This window comes from Akebia trifoliata, chromosome 16 (genome assembly GCF_017979445.1).
Source record: "Akebia trifoliata isolate Shusen 1 chromosome 16, ASM1797944v1, whole genome shotgun sequence".
Classification (NCBI taxonomy): Eukaryota; Viridiplantae; Streptophyta; class Magnoliopsida; order Ranunculales; family Lardizabalaceae; genus Akebia; species Akebia trifoliata.
In genome coordinates this window covers 15,125,120-15,149,396 of record NC_141390.1, presented here as the reverse complement: position 1 = coordinate 15,149,396, position 24,277 = coordinate 15,125,120, and the positions used below count along the sequence as shown (strand labels likewise).

Here is a 24,277-nt window from a genome sequence, read left to right as displayed (position 1 = left end):
AATCACTAAAAATGACCAAATTACCAAAATACCCCTAACATCAAAACAACCTTAGAGCCTACATTACGCTTAGGAAAATCCGTTCAAACACATAAAACAACAAATCGAAACCAAATAAATCACTTCGCCAATTTTCACAAAATTTGACAAAATTACGAAAATACCCCTCATAAAATTCACGACCATTTCACACAAAAAATTTCATAAATGACAAAAACCAACATTCCCATTGAATTCCTTACGAAAAACTGATTTCAAAACATCCTAGAACATTGAAAAACGACTTAAAACATAAAAAATCCTCTCCGAGGGCAAAACGGTAATTTCACAATTTTAATAATTAAAATTTTCGAAATTAATAAATAAATCATTAAATAATGTAAAGTGAAACATTAATAAAATTAATTATAAAATTTAAACCAAAAAATTGATCAATCAGGCTTTCAAGAAAAATTGTTGATGGTTCGTAAGATATTTCATTAAGGACCCCTCCATTTGGGGGTCCAAAGAATCAAAGATATAATAGAGGGGGGTTCTCCAAAAATTTAAAGTCAGCCAAGCAAGACTAAGGTCAAGATACTAAAGTCAATCAAATAAGACCAAAGTCAAAATTAAAGTCAATTAAGTAAGACTAGAGTCAAGTATTAAAGTCAATCTCATAAGACTAAAGTCAAAACCCTAAATCAAAACCCTAATCTAAACTAATCGAGTCAATCTCATAAGACTAAGGTCAAAACCCTAAATCAAAACCCTAATCTAATCAAGTAAATCTCATAAGACCAAGGTCAAAACCCTAAATCAAAACCCTAATCTAAACTAATCAAATCAATCTCATAAGACTAAAGTGAAAACCCTAAATTAAAACCCTAAAGACTAAGTCAAAACCCTAATTGAAACCCTAAAAGAAACCCTAATGCTTCTAAAAACTTTATAAATAGGAGCCTCCACACCCTATTTTCGTATAAAAGAAAAAACCCTAGGAAAAGTAGGTAAAGAAGCCTCCATAGCCTCCCCAAAACCCTAATTTTGGAGCCCCAACTCCTTCCCTAACACCCCTACTCCGATTTTAGCCTAAAAAACACCCAAAAACCTCTCAAAAACATCCCAAAAATTCACAAAAAAATTTGAAGCACTCAGATCCAAGAAGGAGATACCTTACCTCGGAGATCAGGAATCAGATCCGGAGATAGAACGAAGTAAGGAATACGGTACAAGGAGCCATTCTAACCAGATCTGAGGGAATAACACTTTCGCAGATCAAAGGTAAATTTTTTTTTTTTTTTTTTAATCTAGGTTTATCATTAGCAATGTAGATCTATTTGGGATAAGTAGAGACCGGCATTGGCCGGGCGGGGTTGGTGCCTAACACCTTCCAACCCCGTAACATGATCCCCGGATTCAGATTTCTATAGTAGATTAGTTCTTTTTATCCATTATAGGGTCAATTTGGTTCCTAGACCGTAATAACTAGGTGGCGACTCCCAAACCTCAAGGGTCAAAAGCGGATCCGCGCACCCCGCGGATCGAGGGCGCTTTCAGTGTCAAGGTTAAAAGAGGTGATCTCAGGTATAATAGGCCTAGAACAAGGGACGTTTATTAAAGGGAGGCAAATTTTAGGTGTGGTTTTGGTGGCAAATGAGTGTATAGATTCGAGATTGAGAGGGGATTCCCAGTTTAGTGTGTAAGATCAATCTTCACAAGGCGTATGATCATGTCAATTAGGATTTTTTGAGGTATGCGATGTTAGAATAGGGTTTGGCAAGAGTTGGATTGGTTAGATTTTGAAGTGTAATGTGGAACGCAAATCAAGTCAACAGCCAATGGTTCCAATGGAAAATTTGTAATTATTTAGATTTTCACTTATTTGGGTCTAGATTTATCATTTTATATTTATTTATTTAGTTTTATGTTTTATGACCTTAATTTTATGATTTTTTGGACTAATTTTTATGTTTTATTGGCCCATGGTCTACGTATAATATTTAGGGGCAATTTAGTAACTTTAATTTGTCTTATATTTAAGTTTATTAGGGTTTGAAAATTAGAAGAGAGAAAACTACGAAAATTAGAATTATTTATTTGGTATTTTAATTTGATTAGGATTCTTGATTTATTTTCTTTATATAGGTTGCATTAGGGATTTTTTTATTAATGAACAACGAAGAATTTTGATAAATAAAGAATGAGTTTCTTTCATCGAGTGAAGTGGATTCTCCACCATTCTTGGTGTGATTCCAAGAAACCCTTGGTGTGATTCTAAGGTTCCATCTTTCTTCTTCTAATTTTTTTTTCTTTTTTTTGAAATCTTGATATCTTGAATCCATCAAGAATCATCCATTCTTGATTTTTTTTAATCATTTGTTCTTGATTCTTTATTCTTCAAACTCCTTTCTTGATTCTTGAAATCTAAAAACCCCATTTTATTTTACCGTTAATCCTTTTACCATGCTTTAACTTTTTTCATCTATCCTACTGAAATTGTTGTAATTGCAAAAAAATATTAAAATTATTCTTGAATCTCTTTTCCAAATCTTTAACCCCTAAACCTTCCTTCCAACTAAATCTTAAATCAAATTTCCTAAACCCCTCTATTTTCTTATCTCCCCTCATCGCTTTGCATCAGTGTCGCTTCGGCTTCCTTTTCCATCCTGGTAAACAATAGTCCAACGAGTCATTTTAGGAGCTCTAGGGGTTTAAGGCAATGAGATCCACTTTCTCCGCTCCTATTTGTCCTTGTTGGAGAAACGATGGGTAGACTTTTTGATGTAGGACATCTATAGCTCTAAGTAGTTTTCTAATTCTATTAGGTTTTATTTCTATTTCTAATTTTAGTAGGATTTCTATTTCATAGTTAAGTTAGGAGTTAAATTCCTTATTAGTTTTTAATTTGTTTCAAATTGGTTTTTATTATTTAGACTATAATTAGAAGTGCTTAGAAGTCTCCAATTTGAATTCTAATAGGATTAGAAAGTTAGTATTATGTTATAGATAGGTTAGGAATGTTAATTTTTGATATTTTAGTAGGATTACAAGTTGTTATGATGGAGTTATTTATACAAGGAGCTCCAAATCCGAAAATCAGTAATCAATTCAATTATCTTTTCTCTTTTAATTATTTTTTAGCTTTATGCTTTATTTTCTTTCAAGCTATTGCTTGTTTATCAATTGAATCTATTGATTCAAATTGATTTTGAGTGTTCTATTGAACACGATCTATCGAAGCTATTAATTCACACGCTTTCGTTACGTCACTTTTCAAGAGAGCTGTGAGTAATTGGCAAGTTGGAGGGTTTTACTATCAAGCCTGGGAATCCCCAGGTAATCCATCTTTAATTTATAGAAGACACCTTAGTCTTTTTGGGGGCGTTGCTTGATAAGGTTAGGTTTTTGAGGGGCCACCTTGTTTATTTTGAAGAAATTCCAATCGTTAGGGTGAATTTGAAGACGAGTAAGCTTTTTGGAGTGGGTAGCATACCAGATCTTGCTAAATGAGCGGGCGATGTTTGGGTATCAGGCGGATTCTTTTCCTTCTAACTTCCCAAGTCTACCTCTAGGAGCAGGGCATAAAAGTAGTTCAATTTGGCACCCTGCGTTTGAAAGGATGAGGAAGAGGTTAAGTTCCTAGAAAGCTAAGCACCTTACAAAAGGTGAGAGGTAGGAAGCTAACTCTCATCAGGAGCACTTTGGAGAGTATACCAGTGTATCAATTATCCCTTTCCACCCTTCCAATGAGTGTGGAGGTAAAATTAGAAAGAATGATCAGGGATTTCTTATGGAATGACAAGGAAGGAAAACATAAATACCACTTGGTGAAATGGAGGGTAATTTGTGCTCCAAAGAAAAGTGGAGGCTTAGGGATCAAAGGTTTAGGTTGACAAATGTTGCTTTGTTTGGGAAATGATTGTGGCGGTTTAGAAAGGAAAAGAATAGTTTGTGGAGAAGGGTTATTCAGACAAAGTTTGGGGGGAAAAAATTTTGGGTAGGAAAGCGGGTTACTAAGAAATTCTTTTGGGTGTGGAGTATAGAAGGGTATTGTTAGGTTGAGCAAAGAGTATAGGAAAGTGGGGAATGGCAAAAGAATTAGGTTCTGGAAGAAATTTGGGATGGTATTGCTCCGTTATCGATGCAATTTCCTTCACTTCTTGAGTTATCTTATAAAAAATATATGCCCATCTTTGCCCTTGTTACTCAGAATGGGCTAATACTTCGTGTGACTTGGTTTTAGAAGGGCTTTCAATGACTAAGAGATTCAAGAGGTAGCAAATCTTTCATCCAAGCTGGAAACTTTTCATCTTGAGTCAATTGAGACCGACGATTGGGAATGGACTTGTTCCAAAAAGAAACACTCCTTGGTGAGTTCCTTTCGGGACAATCTCCGAGTTCGTGGGGATGGTACCTTTCCGGGCTAAGGTTCCTTAAATTTTTCTTTTTTTTTTTTTGCATGGCTTGCGGTTTTAGGAAAACTACTTACTCTAGACCAGCTCATTCGACTCCAAACTTCAGTCCATTATGTTACAATAACGGAGAATCCATCGATCACATTTTTATTCATTGTCCTCTTACGGTGGGTTTGTGGTCCCATTTCTTGTTTTTGTTTAAGATCAACTAGGTTTTTCCAAATCATTGCATGTCTTTGTTTAAGAGCTGGTATATAAAGTTATTCTCTAGTAAGAAAAAAAAAGACTTTGGGTTTTGCTTCCTTTCGAAATTTTCTAGGGAACGTAGTTGGAGAGAAACAGAAGAATTTTCTCGGGGCTTGAAAGAGAGATCAATGAGTTGATTTTTCTTGTTCTTGGTCTTTTGTTCTATTGGCATAAGCCCAATGTGGCCTTGAAAGAGGTTTTTTTTTTAGAGTTTGTCTTTAGATGAAAAGCTTTGCGTTCTCTATGAATTTCGTCAGTTGTTGGTGGTGTTTTTTTGTTTTAGTTTTGTGCATCTTGTATTTTGGTTGGTCATCTTGACCACCTTTTTCTCTTATTAATAAAATTTAGTTTACCAGAAAAAAAAATTGATCAACAATTGCCCTCCGCATTTACAGATTTGATCGAAAAATCCCAAAGCTCTGATCCAATCCTCTAAGCTTCTTTGACTAACCTCAGTCTGAGACCTTTTTGACTGTATGCCCCCTCCTCTTTGCCTCCCAACCTAGGGAATTTACCATGTGAGTCAATGCAACCCTTATCCTTTGTAGCAGATAAAACATTGAAAGGAGTACTTCTCATGCAAAGATTGTACATGTCCTCATGAGGATGATGCTCACTAACCTTTGCGCAATCAATCACTATTTTCATTTTGATATATATACTATCTATTTCTTCTTCCCAATAATAATGTGAAATAGCAACATTACCTCACTAGATTTATTAGAATATGACGAGATAAATACCGACATCGAGAACATTGAGTCCATTCCACCAGTACAAACTGACCTTCCTGCAAATGGCCCTCTCTAGAATCATTTATGAGAATGGGTGTTGTAAGAGATTTTTCAGACCTCCCACTCCTAGAGATATGTATTGTTGGTGATGCCCTGATCCTTGATATCTGTATTTATTACTTTAGTCTTCGGTCGTCTTCTCCGTTTGTACTTTCAACTTTCTGATCATCTCCTCCATTGATCTCACCGGAAAAGACACTGGTGTGGTGCCGATTAAAGGGCCTCCGACAATCAAGTTAGAACTTGAGAAAATGCATAACAAGGAGAAGAAATTTAGAGGTAGAGAGAATTGTAGTATATATTCTGACTTACCTTGGCTCGGGAGAAGTTTCCCTATTTATAGAATTAGCTAACTTAGAGTATGTAACCTCTTCCCATGATGTCTGTCATTAATGACCCACTTTCTCATCTCATAATGGCTTTAAAACACTACTATCTAAGCTCGTAAAGGCCTTAAAGCTCCACTCTCTTAGCTTTTGTAACTGACAAAAGAAGTGACTTTTACTCTGCAGCCGATTCAACTCGATGGCTATTCAGTTCCTCGAGTTAACTTAATCGTATTATGTACCTGCGGTTTGTTCTACCAGTGTTACAATTCTTCTCTTTGGTGCTACTGGGGTAGTTGTAAATTATAGCATTTGATAAAGAGCTTGGCTCTCCTTAAGGAATTGATCCTTGTATTATATTAGGGGGTTGACTCTTTGAGGAGACCGAACTATCTTATGGAGAACTTATATGGGGTTGGCACCTTGAGGAGGCCGAATAGTCTTGTATTCATGAATGAAGGGCTTGACTCCTTCGGGAGGTCGACCACCTTCATGATTGAAAGGTTTGAAGGAGTTGAAGGGGTCGGCTCTATGAGAGGCCAAACCTCTCTTGGAAGGTTGAAGGGGTCGGTTCCAATAAGGGCTGAACCTCCTCGGATTGGAAGGTTTGAAGGGGTTGCCTCCATGGGAGGCCGAACCTCCTTTAGGTTTGACGGTTGAAGGAGTCGGCTCCAATAGGGGCCAAACCTCCTTGGGTTTGGAACATTGAAGGGGTTGGCCTCCAAGGAGGCCAAACCTCCTTGAGGTGTGGTTAAAGGGTTGGATCCCTTTTGGCCAAACCGATTGGGTTATGGGTTGGACCCATGATTCATGGTTAATTGGGTTTGGATTGGGTTGAAATAATATCTTTTTAAATCCCTAGGTTCCAATATTTTTGGTTCCTACAGGTGTTTTTGGGAACTCAGGTCTGTTATAGTGGGTTTGTGTGCTAATACGTGTCTGAGACAAAATAAATTATAAAAGAGTCGTGTCCTTGTTACATAGGCTAATATCAATCTTGATGGCATGATTAGGATGCACCTTCCAGTCAAAACTTCAAAGGGCCAGTAAAATATTGCCAGCATGATCTTTGTCTAATGAAGAATAACAACAGCCTATGAGGTCACCAATTGTGTTTTTACCCTGTAGGATATTGTTTTTTTTTTTAAATAATCATGAAGACAATTTTGTTGGAATCTCCCCATACCCTGAATTCCTTTATTTTCTCACGTGTTATGATTTATGAACTAATGTTGCATAAAATGAATGCCAGTATTACAAAGAATCAGCAATTAACTTGTCCAAAGATAAACCCAGTTTAATGGATCCAACCCTATTTCATAGACAAGAGGGAGAGAAGAAGAAGAAAAAACTGGAAAGAAATTTGATCCACATTTATGGCGGTAAAGTAGAAACTGAAGATTGGTATTGCATGCATTGAAAATATTAGTATTGACATAGAATCCCTACCACTGATTACAATGTGAGACAAAGTAGATATTTAATTTGTTATTAAGACAGTATAAGAGAAAAAGGTCAAAAAGCTTGGACATCACTTCACTAATCTAACAGCAACTGAACTATTAAAATACAAACTGGTAGAGTAAAAATGGTACGTAATTACCGTCAATTAATGGTACTGAAGAATTACTTCTTCTCTGGTTGCCTTTTCTCTTTGATTTGGACATGGAGTTGGTTTTTCTCCTCTCCATCTCACCAAAATAGTTTTGGGAGCATCCTTCTTTGGTTATCAAACCTTCTGACTGAACCAAACTCAGACTCCTTTGAAAAGTAAGTCGTCGGAATGTCAAATCTTTTGATGGAATGAGCTCACTGACAGAGCCATCAACATTGTCATAGATCACATCTTCAACAATTATTGGTCCAGTGATGGTGGATGTTACCTATGACAAAAATAAATGAAAGTGAGTGAACCCAAGATTGGGAGAACACTAACTAAAGAAATAATATAGATTATACTTAAGAAGGTATGCCTAATGGTAACAAAAGGACAATAATGGCTTGCATGAGTAACACACATCTATACATGCAACCATTAGAAGCAATAGTTTGTGCATGGACATAGACAAATCAAATAATTATTTACAAGGCATATCACCCCCCCCCCCCAAAAAAAAAAAAAATAATAATAATAATAATAATAATAATAATAATAATAAATAATAAATAAATAAATAAATAATAACAAAAAGATTCTATTGCCACACCAATTTTTGCTAATGGCACCCCAAGATGCGTGCTAATTCTTTGGTGATTTACATATAATTGGGGTGAAATCAAACATTGTACTCTTGAGGAAACCAATCTCAAGACAATGACAATTGCTTTGAACTTATGTGCAATTGAGGACTTGGGTTAGTGTGCACTTCCGGTTATTGGTTCATCAGAGGCATTGGGGTAGTGTGGGACAGAAAAAAGTCATCATTGTAGCTCCAACAAAGAAGATTTGAGATGAGAAACACAGTCCAAGAAGTCGTTTCCATGCCCAACTTGACCCTTTTAAGGATGAGACAGCTCCAGCCCGAAAAACAGACAAACTTTGAAACGCAACAGCCGACCACTCTTGGGCTCGAAACTCAGCACCCTAGCCCAATCCAAAGCCCAGGTGTGGAAACCCCCGCCCCAGCCGCCCCCCCCCTCCCAACTTAAGAAACCCTCCTGACGCCTTTGACCAACCAAGCTCAAGGCCCAAAGACTTAACAACAGAACCACCCAAGCCCAAGAAAACTGGAAGATCCACAGTCCGCTTGATATGACTCAACAGTGACTCACCATTGTCCAAAGAGTCCTCATCCATGACAGACCCGGACGAATCAGACACAAAGGAGACCTCCTCGACAAAGTCAGTAACAGTCAGCACAACACGTGTCTCACAAACAATCGTTTGATTGGCCTCTTTCCTCAATCTAACGGTCGCCAATCTTTCCTGCTTAACAACTGAAGGTTCTTTGCCGCCCTCAGTAGGAAAACTACCACATGCTTCCACAAATTACATTTAGCTGCCACTTATTCTCCACTATCCTTCCCCTCCACACAGAAGCCACCACCTGGCACAATCAAAATTCAAACTCGACTTTTCTCCACCGCCAACTATACGCTGTTTTGCTATCTAGAAGAACCCTCTGATTTTTCCAGTTTGTCTTCTTCCATACCCTCCACTGCCTGCGCACCCACCCAGTTCAGTTCCCTGCCCCGCTCCTCAACTTCACTTGATGCACGGTAACATGCTCTGCTTCATCTACAATAAAACACCCATAACTTTAGGCACCAGCCCAATCCTATACTGGACCCCATGGAAGAAAAGTCGCACCCACTTGCTGGCCTTGACCATAATTCTGGCAGCACATAGCTTGTGGTGCCTCAACATGCTCTGATCCACCTCTAGCAACCCACCCAAGTGATCTCCTATTTTAGAAAAGGTCATCTCCACCCAAAGGTGAAGAGGAGTCCATGACTTTGATCCCAAGTTACTCCCTCAAACCAACTCTCCTCCAACATGTTCACCTTGGCCAACCATTGACGAAAAACAACTACACAGCCACTGATCTCCAGGACCTTCAATTTACACAAAAGCTCAGTCGTCTACACAACTGGGGACGAGGGCATGCCTCTTTTGGTCATAGGGATACCAACGCTCCTTACTAGGTCTTTTCAGTCTCGCCCTAATTACTTCGGGTAAGACCGACCACTCAACAGACAGGGCAACGACCTCACAAACCACAGCCCACCTCCAACTTCCAAACCCATTGGAAGCAATGGAAACCCCTTTCTTCCACACTCCTGGGTCCCTTACTGCCCCTTCCCAACCCCCCTTGCCCTTTGGACCTCCCCCTCGCCTTGGAAGCTCCTAACACCCTGAAACACCACCCTCATACCTCAAAGAATCCAGCTTCCCTTCCAGTTCCATCTTTTCTTCCAGCTCCAACATGGCTTTGAGGATCAACTTCAACTCCATCCACCATTTATCTCTGTTAGAAGATTAGGGTCAAGGAGAGAAAGAGGAAAATAGCGAAGAGAATGAGTTAGTCACCCCCAAAAGGGTTCGACTTCTCTTTTATATTAAAAACATGTGGTTGGTCATGTGGGCTTAAGTATTGAGCCAACACGGCATTAAATAAGAACTCTTAACACTCCCTTTCAAGCTAGAGCATACAAATCTAACATGCTTAGCTTGGTACAAAAAGTAATAAAGAAACTCTTAGACAATGGTTTTGTGAGAAAATCTCCTAACTGATTTTTTGACTTGATATAGGGATTAAATATCTTCTTAGCCATTACTATATCACGAAGAAAGTGACAATCGACCTCAATGTGTCAAGTTCTCACGTGGAATACTGGATTACTGGATTACTAGCTATAAAGCCAACAACTTGGTTCTCACAATACATAGGCATAGGAGTAGGAACTTCAATCCTCATTTCCTTTAGAAGAATCTGAACCCAAAGCATCTCACATGCAATATGTGTTATCGCCCTGTATTCTGTTTCAGCACTAGAACAAGCTACAACTTGTTTTTGCACCAAGTCACCAAATTACCTCCTACGAAGGTACAATACCCAGAGTAGATCTATGATCAGTCCTGCTCCCTGTCCAATCAGCATTTAAGAAACCAGTAATGGATATAAGAGGTGAAGGTCTGTATAATAAACTTTTGCTAGTGACCCCTTTAGACGCCTCAGTATCCTAAACACAGCATCACAATGAGTCTATCATGGAGCATGCATAACTTAACTAACTAATCCCACAATAAAGGTAATATCTGGGTGAGTGACAATCAGGTAGATTAGTTTGTCAACTAACCTACAATAACGCCCTGCATCAGGATAAATCTCCCCCCGTTCAACATCAAGCTTAGTAGTGGGATCCATAGGAGTGACAATTGATTTAGAATTGTAGAAGAATCCGGAAATCTGATCTCATAGAATCAAGAAAATAGGATATTCTTCTTGATTATTCTTGATTACTCTTAACTTTCTAGAATATTCTTGTAATGTTCTACAATAGGATAGTTGGTTTATTATTCTAGAATATTCTTGAAGTTCTAGATTATTCTTGTAATAGGATAGTTGGTCTATAAATACCACTATTGGGGCATTTGTAATGATCATCCAAGAATTCTCAATAAATTCAATTTTTCTACAAGAATCTAAAGTAACAGTCTCAGATAAAAAATCTAGAACATACTTCCTCTAAGACAAACAAATACCTTCTTTGGAGCGAGCTACTTCAATACCCAAGAAGTAGTGAAGAAGACTTAAGTCTTTAGTGTGAAATTGTTTGGCTAGATAAGTCTTCAAATCTGATAAACCACTAGAATCACTTCCAGTGATGATGATATCATCCACATAAACTATCAATACAATAATTCCACCAGAAGAGTGCCTCACAAACACTGAATGATCAGAAGTAGACCTAGCAAATCCATAGGCAAGAACTGAGCTAAATTTATAAAACCAAACTTTAGGCGATTGTGTCAACCCATAGATTGCCTTCCATAGGTGACACATTAGTCCAGTCTTACTAGAGTCAACATATCTAGGTGGTTGCTCTATATATACCTCCTCCTGCAAGTTTCCATATAGAAAGGCATTTTTAATGTCCAACTGATACAGAGGCCAAGCATAACACATTGTAACAGAAATAAGAACTCTAACAAAGTTTAGACGAGTCACTAGAGAAAAAGTCTCACTATAATCAACCCCATAAGCTTGTGTTAGACGAGTCACTAGTGAAAAAGTCTCATTATAATCAACTCCATAAGCCTGTGTGTAACCCTTGGCTACAAGGCAAGCCTTCAACTTCTCAACAGATCCATCAGGAAGATACTTGACGATATATGCCCATCTACACCATGTAAATGCCATCAATATATTGGTTGATGGTTCCACTCTCATTAAAAAGTTCTTCTAGACCGGACTTGTCCTTTGTTGTTAGTGTGGTCAGTCAATTCATGTATCCTTAACTATCTGAAGTCATGTCCTCATATTGGGCTTTTCTACTCTTCCACTGCTCAATCGCATTTGTCTTGTTTTACAGATGTTGATTATGCTGGTTCTCTCACAAATAGGAGATCTACCTCTGGTTTTAGTACATTTTATGATGATAACCTTATCTCGTGAAAATGTAAGAAACAGAATGTGATTTCTCGCTCTTTTGTTGAAGTTGAGTATCGTGTTGTGACTTTTGGTACATGTGAGCTAACTTGGCTTCGTTCTTTACTGGCAAAGTTAGGATTTCCTGTCTTAGGTTTTTCTAATTTGTTCTGTGACAACAAGTCCGCTATTATGTTGGCTTTTAACTCAGTCCTTCACAAAAGAACTAAGCATATTGAGATTGATATTCACTTTCTCAGGGAGAAAATTTGATCTGGTGATCTTCAGACAGTCTTCGTACCTTCTTCAGATTAGCTTGTTGACATGCTTACGAAGTCTGTTAGTCCATCTATCACTAATTCTCATTTTGTCAAGTTAGATTTAGTTGATATATTTGCCCCAGCTTGAGAGGGAGTATTGGAAATAATCTAGTTATTTTAGCTCTAATTATTATTTAGATATAGCTTTTTATCTAGCTTTTATTTATTTCTAATTTGTAAGGGCACTTTTGTCTTTTTACTATTTTACTAATATAAATTCCTGCCAAACTCTCACAGAGAGACTTGACAATTATCTTTCTACAATTCTTCTCCTACAAACCGAAGACTCGTGCCCGAGCTCATCACATTTGTACCAATTGAACTTGCCACCTTGGAACCGATTTCTAGCCCCAAACCAAGTGCATTAGGAATAGACCTTGCTTGATGTCAAACCCTAACAATATCACTCTTACTAATACTTGACGAGTTGCCAACCTTGGTATCAACTCGAAATTGTTGTCCAACCGTAGAGTTACCTTGGGATTGATGTCCATACCTTGATATACTCCTACTTTGTTGTTTTGCCACAACAAATCTCGATTATAGGCCTCTGAAACAGTTCACAATTGTGTAGACTAAGGATATCTTGAATAGAAGGCTTCAAACCACTAAGATACCTTGCAATCATTTGTTTTTCGACTTTGTTCAAATCAACTCTTTCTACGAATTGATAGAACTTTTTTTTTACAGGTAAAAATCATATCATTAAGGCGGTTGAGAAGACCAACAAAAGAAATAATACAAATAGAAGCACTAAGGGGATTCAAGACAATAAATTTGATCCCACCTAACCAAAAAGCCTTCAAAGAAGACCCCTTTGAATTCCTTAAACGCCTTACACTAAAAGAATAACAAACCCAATATTGAAAAGATTACGTTATCCTCTGTCTCGCATAATCCTTCAAAGACACGATTATTCCACTCCTTCCAAATCCCCCAAGAAATTGCTAAGGGAGTTATGCTCCAAAGAAATCTTTTTGAGTTTCTAAAGGAGTACCCCCAAACTGCCCAAGCTTCAAAAACACTTTTGACCGACCAGGAGAGACACCCCTCAACTCCAAAAAGGGCCACAAAGTGGCTCTAAATCCGGCTAGTTGTGGGGCAATGGATAAAAAGGTGGTTGGCATACTCCTCACTATGCATGCACATAAGACATATGCTCAAGCCCACCAACCCCCTTCTCATGCATTGGTTCATAGTCAAAATTCTACCCAACGTGGTGCACCAAGCGAAAACAACCACCCCTGGGGGAACTTTTGGGCCCCAAATTGACGAAGTGAGAAACCTTGGCAAGTGATGACTTAAAAAGGAACCATAGAAAGACTTTACCGAAAAGGCCCTGTCCCTTCCTCCTAACCAAACTCTTTTGTCCTCTACTCCACTCCTCAATTCAACCTCTTCCATCTTCTCAATCAAAAGAATGACCAACTCTAGCTCCCAATCATTGAAGTTCCTTCTAAAACCGAAGTCCCCAGACCACCCCTCCCCAACCCGTTTGAGGAAATCTGCCACAAGGGAGCCCTTTTTTTTAGAATCCTTGAACTGTGGAAACTGTAACTTAAAGGTCGTGTCTCCACAACAAATTTCTTCCCAAAACTTGGTACAATGCCCATCACCTAGCCTTGAGCCAACTCTTGGGCGAAAATTAGGTAGATGATTGAATATCCCTTTCCAAAGGCCACACTTGTGTGATGTACGATTATCTCTGCTTTCCCAATCACCTTCCTTCACTCCAAAATTAGCCACAATGACCCTCCTCCATAGACTGTGTTCTTCCACGCCAAAGTGCCAAACCTACTAGCACAAAAGGGCACTATTCATCAGCCCCAATTTTTTTATTCCCAAGCCCCTAAAAGTCTTGGGCACACAAATCATATCCCATTTGACATGGTGAAACTTGCTCTTCCCATCTCTATCATGCCAAAGGAAATTTCTAAACAATTTTTTCAACCTCAATTCTACACTTCTTGTTAAATGAAATAGAAACAAATAATACAAGGGCATGGATGCCAAGGAACTCTTGATAAGAGTCCCCTTTCCCCCTTCAGAAAGGTACCTTGTTTTCCATGAGCCCAATTTCCTTTCTATCTTCTCAACAACAGAATCCCAAATAGATTTCTTCTTGAAAGGAGCCCCCAAAGGCAGTCCTAAGTAATAAGTAGGTAGCATCCCCACCGAGCAACCAATGAAAGCCGCAAGGAGGTCCCCTTTGTGCACACCACCAATAACAAATACCTTACTCTTACGGAAGTTGATTGCCAACTCAGAAACCACCTCAAAACAACAAAGAATTCTGCTTAGCACGTCCAATTGCCTATAGGAAGCGTCCACAAACACCAAGAGATCATCTGCAAATTGAAGATGAGATACAGTAAGACCTTCATCTCCTGTCAAGAAGCCCTTCAAGTCCCCATTGGTGACGACTTTAGTAATCATCCTCCCAAGTGCCTCCGCCACTATAAGGAACAAAAATGGAGACAAAGGGTCACCCTGTCTCAACCTAATGCAGAACACAAATCAAGTCAACAGTAAAGGGTTCCGATGAAAAATCTATAATTATTTAGGTTTTCACTTAATTAGATCCAGATTTATCGTCGAGATTATTTTAGATTAGTTTTTTTTAGTTTTGAGTTGTTTTAGGACTTTATTTTTATGTTTTTGGAGCTTATTTTCATATTTTATTGGCCCAAGGTCTTAATATAATATTTAGGAGCAGTTTGGTAACTTTAGGATGTGTTTTATTTAAGTTTATTAAAGTTGAAAATTTAAGAGAGAAAGTTAAGAAAATTAGGTATTTTAATTTTATTAGGACTCTTGGTTGATTTTCCTTATTTATAGATTGTATTAAAATTTATTGAGGGGAGGATGAATGGAATAAAAAATTACAGAAGTTTCTATTTTCTTTAAATGTTTGTACATTCAACATGATTGAATGCCATGAAAATCATTGGGGTGATTCTAAAGTAAATATCATTTTTTTTTCTTTTTTTCTTATCCTCTATCTCTTCTTCAATCCTTCTTTTTTATTTTTTTATGTATTATTATTTGTGAGAGATTCAGAAACCTTTAATCCTTCCAAGAAATCAATTCATAAACTATGTTTTCTTAATTTCTTGATTTCTTGATTCTTGAAACCCCTATCTTGATTCTTGACTCTTGAAACCTACAAACCCCATTTTATTTTACCCTTGATCCTTCCCCATTTTCTTGAACCTTTATTTCATTAATCTCTTTGTCAAATCTTAATCCTTAATCATTTTTTTACCCTACAAACCTTTAACCATTTTCATTGAGATTGTGGTCATATTTGCACAAGATCATAATTAAATTACCCTATCCTACCCAAATCCTTAACCTACTCCTAAACCAAATTCCCTAAAATCCCCAAATTTTCTTATATCCCATCACCGTCCTGCATCACAACCCCCTTGAACTTCTAAAGAAACCATGCGGAGAACCATTAACCAAAATGGAAAAGGAAGCTGTCGAGACGTGTCTCATCACCCACCAGATCCATTTATTCCCAAAGCCAAGACGACCCAACATGTATTTGAGGAAGCTCCAACTCACATGGTCGCATGCCTTCTCAAGATCGAACTTACATATCATCCCAAGTATGCCTATCTTCACTCTAGAATCACTGGACTTGTTGCCGATGAGAACTCTATCCTAGATTCGTCTCCTTTTAATGAAACCACTTTGCGTATAGCTAATGACCTTGTCCAAAATGGCCTTCAATCTATCCGCAAGCAATTTGGATATAATCTTGTAAGTCACCCCAACCAAACTAATTGACCTCAAATCCGCAATATCCTCCACTCCTTGTTTCTTAGGGATTAAAGCTACAAAGGAACAGTTTGACCCACATCGAGAAAGGCCTCTCGATAGAATTCATCAACCACTAGTAAAAGGTTTGGTTTGACTGTCTCCCAACATTCTTTGAAGAAGCCCATGGAAAAATCATTCGGCCACGGTGCCTTGTCACTACTCATGGATTCGATGACATGAAACACCTCCTCCCCAAAGGGATTCTCCAAGTATGTTCTGTGATAGGTAGAGATGCGATCAAAATGCAAGCCATCCAAAATTGATCTATTACGGGTTGTTCCCGTATACAACTTATTGTAGAACTTGACCACCCCACTTACCACTTCTTCATCCCCTTCCTTCCAAGTGTCATTAATCTTTAACCGCGAAATGAAGTTAGTCCTTTGATGTGCATTTGCCACGTGATGAAAGAATTTTGTATTACTATCTCCTTTCAACCATTTCACTCTCGGTTTTTGTAGCCAACAAATTTCCTCCATTGCCACTAAGTTTTGGAACAAGGCTTTCGAGTCAAAGCCCTTCCCTCCATAGATAGCACCCCTTCCTCTTCCTCCTTATCCAATGCCTCAATCTCAAGCAAAACCTCCTTTTTGGTCTCAACCATCCCAAAAGTTTCCATGTTCCAATTCTTCAAACTTTCTTTGATTTCCTTTAGCTTTTGCCTAAAGGTAACCCTCGGTCTTCCTTCGAAGGATAGCTCACCCCACCAACCATGGATCATATCTCTAAACCCCGAATGAAGAAACCACATATTTTCAAGACGAAAAGGGGTCGGACCCCTCATTGCAATACCCACTTGGAGGGATATTGGTCAATGGTCTGAAGTCAAATATGAGATTCTTCCCTGCACCAACGAGCTGAAATGCTCCTCTCAATCACAATAAACCAAAAATCTATCCAACTTGTTAAGGACCACCCTTTCTTGATTATTTGACCAGGTGAAGCTATTTCCACAAAGAAGGATATCTAGGAGTTCATGCCTGCTTACAAATTTCCTCATCCCCGTAGCCACCCTTGAGCCCCCAAGTTCCTCGAAGGAGAACCTAATAACATTAAAGTCTCCCCCCAAACACCAAGGGACACCCCAATAATTGCGAACATCGTCGACTTCCTCCTAGAATTTTCTACGCTCTGCGTCTCAATTTAGGTTGTAAACACCAGTGAATTTAAAGTTCTCCCTACGCAATTGCAGAGGATAGACACTATGAAGGCACCACTGAGCTCATCTTCGACCTCCACAAATCTCTTGTCCCACAATATCACCACTCCTCTTGACTCCCCAATCGCAAAAATAGAAGTCCACCCAACGTCCTGAATTCCCCACAATTCCCCCACCAACTTAACATCTAGGTGATCCAGACGTAGGCACCACCACTATCGAATTTAGCTCAAGAACATCCTCAACAAAACTCAACTTCAACCTTTCCACATGTTGACCATTCAACTCCAAAATCTAAGAGAGTGAGGGAATTGCTTGTTTTTCCTGTAAAGGTAGAACAGCCGTTGGAATTATGGCAAGACTCCCAGGAACTAGATTCTCATCCTCTGTCTCTTTCCAACCTGCTACTGCTTTCTAGAAACAAGTCTTAATCCCCTCCTAGTTTTTTAGAACAACTTCCAGAAGTGCTTTTGACTCTCCTAGTTGTCAACTTATTTGAACCCCAACTGATAGGCAAACATCCAACAATATCTGGTTTAACCGAAGGGGCCTACTTCCAAGCGCTTAAAGATCCAATCGAACTCCCAAACCCTCATCCTTACTCACCACCATATTGGAAACCCCTTCCCTTCTAAAAATCACACATCAATTGATCCTCGGCACCTAATAAAACCTTCTGAAGCCATGACAAACGATTCCAACACATCCACGTAATCCTGTTCAAGATTCTCCGAGAGTTCGCAAACCTTTCAACCTTGCTAAGTGAGGGCCCAAAAGGCTCACAATACGTCATGACACCCCTCGAAGGTGTTGTTGAATACCAATCTCCAGAGATGATGGCGGAGTCTGTGAATCTGCTGCATTGGCGAACTAAGCTGCCTGAAGCTTGATCGAGAGTTTCTTTCGCCTGATCAACTGGAGAAATCAATACCGATTCACCTATGCTAGGATGCAACAAAAATACTACCTCAGCTTTAGGGCTTTCTCCATAACCAAAGGAACCCTTTCAGCAAGCCTCTGGTTAACAAGATAAAAGACTCAAATGGTCATTACTGTCTTCGAATGGGAAAAAGGCCTGAACATTACGTAACCCAAACATAAGCCGAATGAAATCTAGCTCACAAGCCCAAATCCCGCACGAGCCTCCTTTAGTAAGAAATCCAGGGGGACCTTCATCCGTGAGCACAATGGTGTAGGCCTCATCCCTACTAAAATCAGCCCAACCACAATTATGGGCCTCTTAGCCCACATGGTCGAACTCCAGGCCCGAAGAAACTTCCTTAATGTGGGTTTAGGCCTCCGAGTCCAACCCACCAGCACCTATGCCAAGTTGGGATTTTCTATCTATAACTTCATTTTGCATTTTAGCCTCATTATTCGACCACACACCCATGTTGTCGAAGATTGTGGAAGGCTTTATACATGGTTTGCACGTGATTGAAAGGAAGAATTACTAATCATTGATCTTCTCTTTACCTCTTCCAACTTAACTCACTTGTAATTATTCCCACCATGCGGAGGCTCTTCCCTTGAGATTGATGGCAACTAATTACACTTTCCACTCCTTGGAAACCTCATAATACTCGAAAACTCGTTCAAGAGTACTAAGTCAATCAACAAATACTTCTAGATTGAGGCTACCTTGAAATTCTAGTAGATCTACCTTGATATTATTCTCCAATCGAAAATTACTATTCTGATTCATCCCAAATGGATTTTCAAAGTTGGAGGTGCTCAAGTTAAAAGTATCATTGTCTCCAAACATAGAACGAGGAGTTTGAGTCCTTCGAGGTTGCTCCATTGGAGGTTGGAGACGTTGAACCATTTCAGTTAAAACCTTAAGTTGTCTTCTAAGGTGTTCCATCTCATCTTGCGGATTAGGACATTGTGCTACCCCATTTCCTTTTGAATTAATAGTAGTACTGGCGCGTACCAAGCCCCGTTGATTTCATTCTCATAGTTGACAATTCATTTCAAATACCTAATGGCTCAACTTCAACAGTCGAACACCAAAATTTTCGTATCTGAAATTGAAAAACGGATCTAAAAATCTACAACTTCAATAAATCTAAAATTTAAAATAGATCTAAAAAATATGCAACTTCAACAAATTTGAAATTGAAAATAGATCTTAAAAATCTGTCATTTTTCACAGATCTAAAATTAGATTAACTTTTCTACAAACTAGATCGCATTCCGTTTTGCTCTAATACCAAATTATGCCATTAGATCAGGAAATTTAGACTAATCTGTGTAAAAACTTCAAAGAAGTTGAGAAGTTAAGTTGGAAGAGAAAACTCTCTACAATCTATTCATTCAAATGAAAACTTGTTTACAACTACATTTGATGGCTTATTTATAGGCAAAACAAAAACATAACAACCTAAGGGAATGTTTGATTGCACGGAAAATTAGGGAGAAATTGAATTTCTGTGAAAAATGGCAATTTTCCAGTGCTTGACGTGTCAAAAACTTTAAATTTGCATGGAAAATAATTTGCCAACACCCTCGATTTTCCTTCATTAGCGGCATATCATTTTCTTACCCCCCTCCTCTTGGAAAACGATTTGCTAGTACACGGCAAATCAAACAAAATCAATATTTATTTATAAATAAAGTTAAACAAAATAAAAAAGCACAAAAAAAAAATCAAACAAAATCATTATTTTATTTATAAAATAAATATTTAAATTATTTATTTTTATCAAAAATATTTAAAATTATCTAAATCAATCCGTTTTTTCCTAAATTTCTAATTGAATAATTAATTTTAAATTATTATCAATGTTTGTTTTATAAATAAAGTTAAAGAGCTGTTATTGGCACCCCAAATAAAAAAAGAGAATAATAAGTAAAAGTTAGAGTGCCAAATGAAACTATCCCATTATTTGCTAGATTTGATCTATTTTTTTTAGTTTAGGATTATATGAACCTAATCATAATTGTAAACAACTACTAAAATTGTTTGAATGCGTGTTACAATGTTGAGATTATAATTTGAGCCAAAACTTTGTAATGTCTGAAGAATGTGTTTTAATCTTTAATTGGTGTGTGATAAATAATTTACGAAATTGGGGTAGAATAATTAGAACGTAAGTTGCCAATAGTAGCTCTCCAAAAAATTTGGGGTGCCAATAGTAGTTCTCTAATAATTTAAGAAATTGGGGCGTAAATTTGAATCTTTCCCAAAAAATGATTTTATCATTGTTTTTTATACAATTATCACAAAAGTCAAATTAAAATAATATTTTTTTGGTTTTTCTGATGCAATTTAAATAACAAAAATAATTTTCCACAAAATTTTCCATGTTGTGCCCAAACAATAGAAAAGGATTTGTTTGACAAATCATTTGCCTTGAAAATCATTTGCCAACTAATATTTTCTCTACAATCAAACACGCCCTAAGTGAAATGACAACAATACCCTTACATGAACAGTTAAAGCAACAAAATAAAACTAAAGAGAAACTAACAACTAATTAATTCACTCCAACAACTAACTATTTCATGTTGTTACTAACCGAAATAACAAACAACTAACTAACTGCAACCACTAACTAACATGGACCTCATCAGAGGATGAGGAGTGAAGTGACCAGCGATAGTGGTGGTGGTAGGAACAAAGAAGAGAAGATATTAGGGTTTTGATTTGGGAATGGAAATTGGGGGTGAATTTCATTTTCCCATGGGTATAGGTGGGAAAAATGAAATCCACACTTTTGCTAGATTTTTAGAAGATGGTGAAAAATCATTTTCCATGGCAAAAACCAATCAAACACATGGAAAATCATTTTCCATTATATTTTCCATGTGCAATCAAACACGCCCTTAATTCGAAACAATACTACGATCGTCTCAAAACACAACAAAACCAATTGACCATAACTATACAAGGAACACATTGACTAACGACTTTAACTCTTCTATGCCTTTCTCCACATTGGATTTTAGCATCTTTGACATATCACCCCACTCCATAAAGGCTTTCCACTCTATCAAACTCCAAAAACTATATTGTTAGGAACTCAAAGTAGAATATCACATGATCAATTGGAACTCGACATCTTCAATAGTTGAACATATAATCATGTTTCCATTCAATATTGGCTCTTCCTCTATTTTAATATGGTTCACCAAAATGCAAAAAAAGCAAAATTATACAAAGAACTTCATCTAGACCCTAGAACACCAATGGACTCATTAAAAATCAGTCTGATTGATGCAGTATTGACATGTGGAAATTTTACAGAAGCTATGTAATTAACTCCAAATATAGGAACTTGGACAAATCTAGGCAGTCTGATTGGCTAAAAATCAAGGAAAGTCGATAATTATGCCACTTATGCTTTTATTTGTTGCACACATACTTCGTCAAGAACTATGAAAACCAACAAGAGGGCAACCTATATGTAAACAACAGATTGAAAACCAAAGTAGCATGTTTAAGGGATCATGTGACCTGATAAACAATCACCCGTTGCTTGACACCATCATTGGCCATCATAAACCTGCAAGCAAAAACACATTCAAAAATACCAAATGAAAAATTCCAAAAATCATTGAGTAATAAAAAATTATCGTAGCATGAATGCTTAATTTGTTGTAGTCCAGACTGGCAAATATGCGTCATATGAATTGTAACAGTCCTTTCACCAGATAGAGAAAAGCTACTTGAGGATTTTATCGGAATAAATAAGTGATAAGCATGTATTTATTTTCATTTAGTTGGCTCCGACGAATGAAGATGGGCACTTGAGTAAGCTTGACTAATTGTTTGCTCCATTCCTATATCTATAATGCTCCATTGTTACCAACATTAGAGAAACACCTTGCAGAAGAAAATGTGAAAATGCAAAAGGGTATAAATTTTTTTAATATCTTTTGAAAATGTATGTAAAGAGAACAAGAGGACTACAATAGAGCCATCCCGAGAAGTTGAGATGACCTGTAATGCCTTGAAAAACTCATTACATATCTCAAAGAATAGACTAAATGGAATTGGCCGATTATTGATCAAAGTTATGATAAGAGAGTTTTTGAGTCAATCAGGTTTTGTAATAGGGTTTAGAATAACCGAGAAACATTGTTTTGTGTGAGCCTGACTTCATGTTTAAGTTAGTTAGTCCCCAAGAAAATGATATTCTAAAAGAATATATATGTATATAAAGAGTTAATTCATATTAATTTTAGGTTAAACCTATTGAGAGAAATTGAATCTAAAAATTGTTTGTTCATTGACATTTGATTTAAGTTTTGATTTCATTAGAAAATGAATAAAAAGCTAAACTAGTTGAATAAAGATTCAAATCATCGGGTGTTTTGACCTAATCAAAGAAAGTTGAGTTTTGAGCTAGATTTTGAAGTCCAACCTTCATCAGAATTCAAAATTTAAGTATCTTCAAGTTCAGAAACTAAGAATTAATCCAAGGAGGTAGGGAACTTTCAATTTCTTAATTATAATCATAAATTCATTTTAAAGAAGTTTTTATTTCAAAATAAATGAATTATTTCGAAATGTATGTTCAACATACGTATTTTGCAAAAAATCATGAATGTTGGATTAGAATTTTGATACATTGATATTGTATTTATATTATACGAGATTTTGGTTGATGGCACCAACACCCAATGAAATGTTTTAATTTAAAAAAAAAAAATTTAATTGATTTTAAATAAAAATCAATAATATTTATTTCTATTAAACTAATTAGAATAATAAAAGATGGCTTTGAGCTAATTGAGCATAATCTATAATCAAAAACATGTTCTTATTAACAATTTAGTTTAGACTTGAAGAGTGAAAAAGAAAAAAAGCTTCGACTTATTGTTGTATAAGACACGAAATGAAAGATGGTGTATTTACGTTGAGGGATAGGTTGGGTGTTCAGCTCCCATACTTGGCTGTTATTTTTTATTTCATATTTTTTTATAATAAAAAAAATGTTTCATGTTTTGAAAAGGAGGGAAGTTTCATATTTCGAAAAAGAGAAGTTTCATGTTTTGAAAAACATAGCATTGAATCACTTCGTTTGCCCGTCTGTCTAACGGTGACCACTGGTCAAGAAATCAAGTTGAGACCCAAGAAGTCTGAATAGTTCAGTCCAAAATTGTTCTGTAAATCTTGAGATCTATTAAAAAGATTTTGAATGCCTACAAGCATAACTTGTGTAACTTCTAGAGCGACACGTAATTTTAGGATAACAGTTGTGATGTATGATTTTTTACGTAATATGGGATGCTAACGTAGTGGAAGCGTGTGAATCAATAGATTCGATAGGTTGTGTTCAATGGAACACTCAAAATCAATTTGAATCAATAGATTCAATTAATAAACAAGCAATAACTTAAAAGAAAATAATGCATCAAGTTAAAAAGTATAAAGAGAGAAAAGATAATTGAATTGATTGATTGATTTTCAGATTTGGAGTTCCTTATATAGATAACTCCATCATAACAACTTAGAATCCTACAAAAATACTAACAATTAACATTCCTAACCTATCTATAACATAATACTAACTTTCTAATCCTATTAAAACTCAAATTAGACATTTCTAAGCACTTTTAATTATAGCATAAATAATAAAAACAAATTAGAAACTAACAAGGAATTGTACTCCTAACATAACTATGAAATAGAAATCTACTAGAAATAAAACCTAATAGAATTAGAAAACTACTTAGAACTGTAGATGTCCTACATAAGATGCAAAAGAATTCAACATCACAACAAGAATTCAAGAAATCCTTTTCTATCTTTAACAGAGAACAAAATGTAAAGATAGTTGTATAAATGACAAAGTTTTACTGAGGATCGCATGCAAACCAGATTAGGGTAGACGAAGATGACTAGTCAATAATCATTAATAGTCTATAGTAGTCAAGAAAGAATGACTTACTTGGAAACGGCCAACCTAAGCCAGGAAATCAATCACCCAAGTATGGGAAAGGTTGGCCATAGAATCAGAAACTAACAGAGGGGTTCCACACCAGTGAATTATTGAATCAATCATATCTTGACTGAAATGTGAACATCTTAGTCATGACTTTCAACTCTCTATTATAATATTTTGTCATTATGTTTAAGATTTTTTTATATTTTTCCAACTTTTAAT

General features: G+C 36.8%; 1 protein-coding gene across 1 annotated transcript in view; it reads right to left on the bottom strand.

Moving 5' to 3' along the window:
* Positions 1 to 24,277, bottom strand: part of LOC147382619 (uncharacterized) — a 57,613-nt gene that overhangs the window by 17,913 nt on the left and 15,423 nt on the right. Inside the window, 2 exon segments of the mRNA XM_086429396.1 lie at positions 7,367 to 7,646; positions 21,622 to 21,670. Of these exon segments, the coding sequence (XP_086285522.1) occupies positions 7,367 to 7,646; positions 21,622 to 21,670 (329 nt within the window).